General features: G+C 33.6%; 1 protein-coding gene across 1 annotated transcript; it reads right to left on the reverse strand.

Annotated features, from left to right (window-relative positions):
• Nucleotides 1-4,983: 4,983 nt before the first annotated feature.
• On the reverse strand, nt 4,984-6,802 carry LOC112020999 (polygalacturonase-1 non-catalytic subunit beta). The gene is made up of 2 exons (XM_024053569.2): nt 5,745-6,802; nt 4,984-5,239 (listed from the first exon to the last, which is right to left on the reverse strand). The coding sequence occupies exon 1, from the start codon at nt 6,760-6,762 to the stop codon at nt 5,764-5,766; it is 999 nt and encodes a 332-aa protein (XP_023909337.2). The 5' UTR covers nt 6,763-6,802; the 3' UTR covers nt 4,984-5,239; nt 5,745-5,763.
• Nucleotides 6,803-9,867: the final 3,065 nt, after the last annotated feature.

The following is a 9,867-nucleotide window of genomic DNA, read 5'->3' on the forward strand; positions in this document are numbered from 1 at the left end:
TCAGAAGTCCAGAAGCTCTGCCGGAACCAAGCTCTAAAGCCTCCAAGAACTTCAAGAACTTCAACTTCGAATACGAAGAACATTCGAAGGAAAATCATCCAAATCATCCGCCTAGATCCAAAAGTTTGCGGGAATCAAGCCTAAAGTGTCCAAAAACATCAACAAATCACAAATCAGTGAAGCTCTACGGATTCAAGCCTCTAAACCCCCGAAGAACTTCCACCACAAATCCAAGAACACGAAGAACACACGAAGAACATGAAGAACGTGAAGAACAAAGGATTTCTACCAAGCTCATAGCCAGAAATTCATTGTAATTCAGTTTTAGCAATCTTCGATCCATCCTTCAACCAAATTGAAGGATATCTTGTGTTCAAGTCACAATCACATTACCACAAATCCAAATCAATAAGTCTTGCAAGGAGATCGAATCAGAGGATAACTCTTTTGTAATCACAGAGAATTATACCACATAATCATCAATACAAAATCGCATTTGTACAACTATTTTACTTGTTTGATTTATTTCGAACTAGAAATTTAGTCGTCTACACCATGAAAATCTCAATCGCAGACACATTATGGAGGATAGCACTTGCGTACTGTGTAAAAGCTCAAAGGAATCAGCCATCCGTGCATTATGGGAATGTAGAGTAGCCCAGGATGTTTGGGCGGTGAACTCAAGAAGGTTACAAAAAGGTGTGGGGGGTCAGTATGATTTCAGGAAGTTGATGGAGGAGATGATGACGAAGTTACAACCGGAGGAGCTTGAAATTTTTTAGTGCAGGCGTGGTTGCTGTGGACTCAACAGAACTCTGTTATCCATGGTGGCCATATACAGGACCCATCTCGGCTTGCTAAAAGAGCCACTGATTTTTTGGAGGAGTTTAAACAGTCACGTGACCATCTTGCTATTCCGACTTTTGTTGTAGGCTGCACTAGATGGAATCCTCCACCGGGTGGAAGCTTCAAAATCAATTTTGATGCAGCAATTTTCCAAGACATAAATGCGACGGGTTTTGGAGCAATAATCTGGAATGGTTTGGGAGTGGTCATGGCATCTATCTCAGCGAAATGTCCACCGGTCTATGACAGTGAGGAGGCTGAAGTGTTGGCATGAAGGAAAGCCCTGGAGTTTGCAATGGATGTAGGGTTCTTTGACCTGGAGATAGAAGGTGATAATGCTACTGTTATGAACAACTTGTCCACCTCACGGGCTGCTCAATCTAGGCTGGGACATTTGTATGGTGATATACTATGCTTGGTGGCTGGTCAAAATGTTTGTTCTGTTAATTGTGTTCCTCGCTCAGCCAACTCAGTAGCTCACTCTCTAGCACGTTTTGCTAAATGTATTTCTGATGAAGTGGTTTGGTTAGAAGAGTCCCCTCCACCTGCTTTGGAGGCATTGTATTTTGATTCTCATTGATTAATGATAAAATTTTGGTCCGGTTTCAAAAAAAAAATAATGCCACTTCTATTATTAACTATTGCCATGTAGATATTTTTTTGGTGATCCTAATGGTCAGTGGCGGAGCCAGGAATTTAGGTCAGGGGGGCAAAATTAAAAGACAAGATTGGAAGTAAAAAATTAATCTAAAAAAATTAATCGATATTAATAACAAAATAAGTAAACAACTATATGATAACATAATTGTTATACAGAATCTAACATAAAATGTAAACTTTAATTTATTTTTTCACATCTAGCTTATTTTACTCAATTGCCCTTGGCGATTTTTTATATTTTGAAACCGCTGCATGATTTCTTCACACTCAATAGTCTTGAATATATATTTCTCAATATATGTGACTAAGCAATCATTCATCACTGATCTCCTATTCGATTGCGTAATTGATTTTTAATTATGTTCATTACTGAAAAAGCTTTTTCAACAGTAGCTATTGCAACTGGTAAGATCAATGCCAAAGTCACTAATGAGTAAACCAATGGATATGAAACATTCTTTTTCATTTCTACCATCTTTTTAGCAAGTTATCCAATTCTTTTAACGGTTGAAAACTCTTCAGTGGACTGCATGTCATGGATGTATGTCTCAAGTTGGCTATCCAAGAAAGAAACTTGACACATAAAAAAATTTTACAAGTGGCTTTGTCTAGTCCATCAAGTTTACTAAGTGGGATCCATTAATTTTATATATAGAATTTTACTAGGAGTAGAAGTCTACTACTATTAGAAAAGTTGGAAAGGTAACATAAATTCACTTAATTTGGATTTTTTTTTTTTTTTTTGGTGGGAGAAGGGGGGGGGGGGGGGGTCAAAACATTTGAAACTTCAGGGGGCAGGTGCCCCCCCCCGCCCCCCCCCCCCCCCCCCCTGCTAATGGTGGTGGTGATGTAAGTGTTGATATGATTTTATGTTGAAATGGAAACGTTTTACCTAAATTGATCGATTTCCTTTTAGTAATATCATTTTTAATTTTCGATTATTGTATACTAACTTGAGTCATGAACAATGGCTTTGATAGTATATGGTATATACACTCTCTTTCTCTCTTAAACTATTAGTATTGCTTCTGTCATCTTTTTTCTACCTCTACTTTTTATCTAGTTTCTTTCAGTTTCTATTGTATCAGACACTGATTTGGCATGCTCTAAATTTTGGGTTTGATTATTCTTTTCCGTTGGTGGAATAATAACCCCGTTGTAATTGCATCTTTGGATGTCTCAAGACGTTAATATACAATTTTCAAAACTTTTCGATGTAATATTACGTATTTCCTTGGTTTGCCTTTAATATTGCCAATGATGTTTGGTCCTTTTGGAAAATTGCTTTCAGAAATGTAATTGGAAATCCATAGTTAAACGTTATTAATTTCACAATAGTCTCTGTTTGTTCATTTAGACCCCTTAAACAAATTGTTTAACCTAATATATTAACCAAATGATTACTTAGATTAATTATTTAGATCTAGGTTAAATACAAATAAATCATAGCATGCAAAGATGCGGAAAAGTAAATAACACCACAATATGATGACTCAGGAAAACCGATGAAACGAACCATTTTAAGGTAAAAACTTGGGGAGGATTTGACCTAGCTATTCTCAAGGTAAACTAAATCCACTATAAGAGAATCGAAGTTTTTACAATCAGATTTAACCCTAAATCTATTGCTACCTATAGTAGTAAATCCACGAACTCCTTCTTTTCTTGGATTTATAACAACACAAGCTGCCTTACTTGTGACTTTGAGATCCCACTCAAATGTTTCAAATCACCATCAGTAATGATCTTAATGCAACAATTGTGTTCTACTAACACTTGATTGTAGTTCTTGCTCCGGTAGATTCTTGTGTAGTTAGAAAGTACAAAAACCTCTTAGATCTCACAAAGAGTAACGCACAAGTCTTCTTCAAAAAATCTTCAAAACGTGGCTAGGGTTCTCTTTTATATGTGGAGAAGTTTAGATGAAACCCTAAACGTTTTTGCAGGCTTGGGCCTATTTAAAAATTTTGCAGAAAAACTGGACTTACGATTTTCGATCGATTGAGCCTAATTCTTGATCGGTCGAGTAAGGTAGAACCATACTTCCTTTTTTTGCAATCAGTTGAACTTGAACCTTGAAACAAACACTTTTAAGCATTGCCTAAACACTTAGACTAGACATGTTTTGTTCACAGTTTGCCAATACAATAAAATATGATTCTAAACAATTACACCTAAATCTTTAGAACCTAACAGCCTCTCTTCCAAAAAAAAAAAAAAATCACTATAGTCTAGATCGACTCACTCAAATTGTCTTACGGGAACACTAACAAGGCCACCCTAAACTCTCAATCTCAAACAAGGGCTAACCAATGGACTTGTGCTCACCAATGCCAGGGCAACTTAAAGGCACTCTTTCATAGAATTACAAATCAATTAATAATAAAAACAGTGAATACAAATTTTCAAGAGAACTTGGCTCGATATCAATTGGGGAACCAAGGAGGAGTACAATGAGTGGATGAAGAGAGAAAATATGGATGAATATGTATGAAAGAAATATGTTTCAAGAACAAAATGAATAGTACAACATAAAACTTTGAAAATAAATATATTTTTGAAAACTTAAAAACTTACTTGATTCTTGAAATTTTTGAATAGTAATTTAAACACTAATACTCATTCAAATATTTAAAAATATTATAATTATAATTTTTAATTATTATACAAGGATTGGTATTGGAAGGAAGGATAGGGTTACAAGGCAAGGCTTATACTAAGATGATTTATTTTTTTGGTTTAAAGTAGGCAATGTGTAAGGCTTGCCTAACACAATTGATTCATGGGTTGGGATTGCATCCAGTGCATCAATGCACTAGACATAAGTTGTGTCCTTGATTCGTATGCTTTATAAAGGAACAAAAGCTACATGAATAGTACAAAGGGAAAAGTACAATGAACAATATTGCATAGTGACAAATAAACAGTGCCACATAGTAATTATCAAAAAATAATTTCCTAATACCCTAGTAACTTCAATAATTCCTAGGATAGTGAATTGTCTTTAATAATTTTTTATACTACTAAGACCGATTTTGTGGATTAAATAACCATATATTACAAGTTTATATATATATATATATGATAAAATTTTAACCTATGGTGTCTGTTTCATGATTGTTGCCTTTTATTATTAGGCCAAGATACCAATTAATTTTAGTGTAAACGAGATTTAAATCCCAAATCTCATATTTGATGACAAGAGATTCTATTAGTTGAAATAATTAGAACCCACTATATATTACAAGCTTAATAAACAATTAAATTAGAATTTAAAAAAAAAAAAAACTTTTTAAGGAGTAAATAGTCCTGAAATAAAAAAACAGAAAGAAGAAAAGAAAAGAAAGAAAAACAAATAGAGAGAGTATGTAGTCCTTAGACTTCCCTAAATACACAGAAATTAATAGAAAAAGTCCATATATTACATTACAAGCTTAAAACATAATTAAATTAGTCTAGGAGTAACTAGTACTCCTTAGATCTCCCATTTATACACATAAATTAAAATTAGAAGAGAAAGTTCATATATATATATATATATATATACAAGCTTAATACATAATTAAACTAGTCTAGGATAACTATTCCTTAGACTTCCCATAAATACACAAAATATTAGATGAAGGCCAAGTTTAAAATACACAAACTATCAACACATTTATTAGCTTCATGATACATGTATGTGTTGAATCAAGACCTACAATCCTGCAGTGAAGCTCTAGCGAGGATGTTCCTGCAATCAAAAAAATAAATACATTAATTTACAATTTTTTCTTTAAACAAAATAATCGAAAGAAATAGACTTATTCAAACACAACATTAATGATATATAAAGAGAAAGGTAAAAATAGTGTTTTTCTTTTAGCGTTCAATTATTTTTGAAGCTGGCCTTAAAAACATTGATCAAAACTCAAATTATGTATAGTACTAATAAGCAACATCTGGATGTAAAGTAAACCAATAACTTAATTTGTTCACATGAACACAATATTTTTTGAGTAAAATATTATTTCAGTTCCTAAATTTTATTAAAAATTTATTTTTTATCCCTAAACTTTTTTAAAAAAAAATTATCCCTAAACTTTGTAAATATTTTTTTTTCAATAATTTAAGAACAAAAATATATATATATATATATATATATTTTTTCATCACTTCCATCTTATCAGCTAAGCAAGTTGTGGCCAAACCAAAATTCCTTATATATCTTGAATAAATCTACTTGCTGTTTTTCTTACCACATTGGTGTGCTAACGCTTAGTCAGCAACTGTCCAGGTCAGATCATTCTCAAAAATCCAATGGCAAACCTCGATCCGACCTGGACCTGACCCTAGCTCCAAGAAAGCTTCATGATTCGGGTTCCAACTCGAGGTGTTCATGTGACAAATGGCAACACCATCATTGATCTTAGCCTTCGAATTCGGATCCAGTATATCCGCTTCGTAGACTCGAACCTTTGGATCTGAATGGCAGCTATATACTAGGTACGGAAACAACCTCTGATGACAAGTCATTGATTGCTGCATGACTTTCCCACCGTTGATTCCTTTGACCCACCCGATCATTATACTGTGCTTTGACCCGTTTACATTCTTGGTTGCTCGAATGGCAACGTTTCGACGACCCAAGACCGAGATTGAAAAGTCGATCATGTCCTCAGCTGAGCCCACGCACCGCTTGGTCTCGCCTAGGCTAGGAGCTTTCTCGCAATCACTTAAGGTCTCAACTATCATAGTTTCCATGGTGGAATTATCACCAGCATGAAAAACCAGCTTCAGCTCAGAGATTTTGGACGTAGAAAACGGCAGTTTGGACGAAATGGACCGCGGCAAAAAGGACCTTTCTGGCAATTTATCTTGAATGTCCGGCATTGGCATCACCGTCCCTTTCTTTAACATCGACTCCCGAAAGAATATACCGGTGGTATGGGATCTCTTGTCGTAGTTGTATTTGAAACTACAGCTGTAACTGAAACTACAGCCTGCAGCGTCTGTGATAGTTCGTAATGAAGAATCAGGGAAGCAGAGGAGGTTGGCGGACGCACAAAAGGCTGAGAAGCGAGAGGAGAGAGCGCTGTAGTTGTGGGTGGTGGCGAGTTTGGAGAAACTGGCTGACTCAACTGCGCTTAGTGGGGACGCTTTGGATAGGAGAAACACTGGCTTGGTGTGGCTGTTTCCGGTCTGTTTGTTCCAATACCGAATCAGATTGGACTTCTGGGACAAGGGGTTTTGATCACTGGCCGACCCAACCTGCATTAAGAGAACGTGGAAACAAAGTGAGACTCAACAACTTCTTATCATGGGACTCACTCCACACATAATCTTCTCCCAAACGCTAGGACACAAGTAAAGCAATAACTATAGTAATATATTGGACTCCTACTACCAAGAATTACAAACAGACTTACTATGCCAATGAATCCAATAACCATATATAGGCGTTAAAATTATAACAAACTCCTAAAACACATTGACTCAACACAATTAACGGGAAGCATTATCCTACTTTCATCTATTATGTAAGAGTCAGAGTGCTTACAGTGAGAGAAGTGAGAAAGATAAAAAGAAGGAGAGAAGTCATGGGGCTGAGTTTTGTGTGCTTATTATTATTATTTTTAGAGCGCTGGTGGGTTTGTAGGGTTATACACTAGCTAGGCGGACATTTATAGAAGTGCATGTGAAGAGAGAGAAAATAAAAGAAAAGATATATGAGAGAGAGAGAGAGGAACCATTCAACTCATGCATGACATGAATGAATATGACAATGACATCGCATATCTCACCCGATGCACAAAATTTGAAATTTGTTTATTTTGTTGAAATTAAAATTTTTTTATTAAAAGTAAAGTAGATAAAGTTAAAATTTAGTTGAAATAGTATAGTAAGATTCATGAATAGTATCAAAAAATGCAATAAGGCCTATAAATAGTATGAAAAATAAGCTAGTTTTTTAATTTGGAGCCAAACACAAACTTGATCAGTTAAATGACTAATGACATGTGACGAAATTTTTATTTTTATTTCTAACAAAAATTATTAATCTTATAAAGTTTATTGTAAAAGATTTATTATGAATGAAATGTATAGCTCCTAGAAGCCCCTAATGATGAACTTGTTAGTATGGAGTGAATAAGAAATTGACCTAATGTGACCACTTGAACATGATATTAAAGTGGTGAAAACTCTTGAGTCATTTAATAATATGAGTTTTGGACTGGATATTGCGTTTGGTTTTAGGCATGTGTGGACTAGGCCCACTTATCTAATTAATAATAATAATATTTTATTATTTTATTTATTTTAAGTCAGTAAGTCTGTATAAAGCAGTTATCTCTAAAACAGTGTTTCAGTTTTAAGTTACGTATAATTTCATAGTCCCTCATTTATGAAAAAGAACTTTTAGAAAAAACTCTCGTAGTGAGAATATTTTTATGCATTTCATTTTGTGTCAAAGAGAAAGAAAGAGACATTGAGTAGTTCGCAAAACACGACCTTGTGTGCTTCGTTTTCGTGCTATAGATCATTTTATCCTGGGAGGCAGATGTCCGTGAGTCTTAAAGTATCACAGTGATTGTGTGAGGCGCGAAATCTGCTTTAAGGAGATGGTGTGAAACACAAGATTTGATCTGAATAATTCATCCTTCATGCATTTGATCTGTGAGTTTTTAATTATTTACAGATTTCTTCTTATATATATATATATATATTCAGTATTTAACCCAGCCAAAAAAAAAAAAAAATATATATATATATATATCTATCCACTTGTTTATATTATAAATTAATCTTAACCAAATATATATATATATATATAAATTAATTTATGATCTTCAATAGTTTACGTGTTTGACTGTGCAGGGGTTTGGTTTCATTTGTTCAATCACAGTACGTATCTTGCTCTGTGTTTCGTGCTTTTCGTGCTTGACAGTGTTGGTGGTTTTAATTTTATTATATAATATTAGGATATTTGTCTTACTTGAATCATTGTTTGGCTAGGTTTTTTGGATTCTACTGTTTATTGCGTTCGCAATGTGCCTGCTCAGTTTATGCAGTTAGCTTTACTTTCAATTTTGCACGGTTCAAACGTAAATATTTATATTTATTTCTTAAACTTGGCTAAGTTTTGAGGATTCAATTTCTTTGAATTTTGTTGGACACAGATGTCAAACAAAATTGTTGTTAATCTAGTTGTGGCTCAAACCAACATGAACTTTTCTGCTGTAATTTCTGAAGTGAACTTGGTAAGAGGAAATATGAAGGAATGGTGAGTGGACACTGGAGTTACTAGCCATGTATGCTCAGAAAAGAAAAGTGTTCTACATATAATTCTGTGGGTAATTGAGGAAAAATTTTCATGGCAAATTCCTCAACCTCTAAGATTGAAGGAATTGAAAAGGTTGTGCTCAAAATTATTACAGACAAGTTTCTTATTTTGAAAGATATATTGCATGTGCCAGAAATTCAAAAGAACCTTGTATTTGGCTCATTATTGAGCAAGAATTGTTTAAAGTTGGTCTTTGAATCTGATAAATTTTCACTCTTTAAGAGTGGAATGTATGTGAGCAAAGGATATTTGAGCAATGACTTGTTTCCTTGTTCAAGAATCATAAATCCCTTTGGTTTATCGTGTATCAAGAAAACTCACATCTTTTTTTTGTTTGTAGCCTTCTACAACTAGTCTTGCCTTTTTAATAGTCAATAATTCCATCAACTCTCAAATTCTTAGATGCTAGATCCACCAATTACGATGCATAGATTTCTAAGATGGATTTAATGCACAATTGATAGTCTCTTTTCCAAGAAGGCACATCAGAATCAAGGTTTTTAGACTCGAACCGTTCATTGAACTGTAAAAAGACGAGGTTCAAGGTTTTTGAGATCGGACCAAGGTTGAACTGGGGTCGAACCGTGATGACGTCATAATTAATTAAAGCCTAAATATAGATATTAAATTTATAAAACTAGCAAAATTGACTAATATATCTATATATGTGAGGAAAATTTAATGATTTTCAAACATATATTTAATAATTAAATAATAAAGTTAATAAAATAAAATAATAACCTTGAAAACATTAAAATTTATGATTAATTTTTGAATATATTTAATAATTAAATAATAAAGTTAATAAAATAAAATAATAACCTTGAAAACATTAAAATTTATGATTAATTTTTGAAGTAAAGTTGAATATCTTTGAAGGATTTTAATTATAATTTTTTTTTATTCCTTGTAAGAGATGGATAATTTAATTAAGTAGAATAAAATTGTGTTAAGTTGTTTTTATTTAAAAAAAAAAAATTGCTAAGGGGTTGGACAGCACGATTCTTGCCACCGGTTCATGCTGTCCAACCCCGGTT

The sequence above is a fragment of the Quercus suber genome, unplaced genomic scaffold, assembly GCF_002906115.3.
Source record: "Quercus suber isolate HL8 unplaced genomic scaffold, Cork oak 2.0 scaffold_182, whole genome shotgun sequence".
NCBI classification, from domain to species: domain Eukaryota; kingdom Viridiplantae; phylum Streptophyta; class Magnoliopsida; order Fagales; family Fagaceae; genus Quercus; species Quercus suber.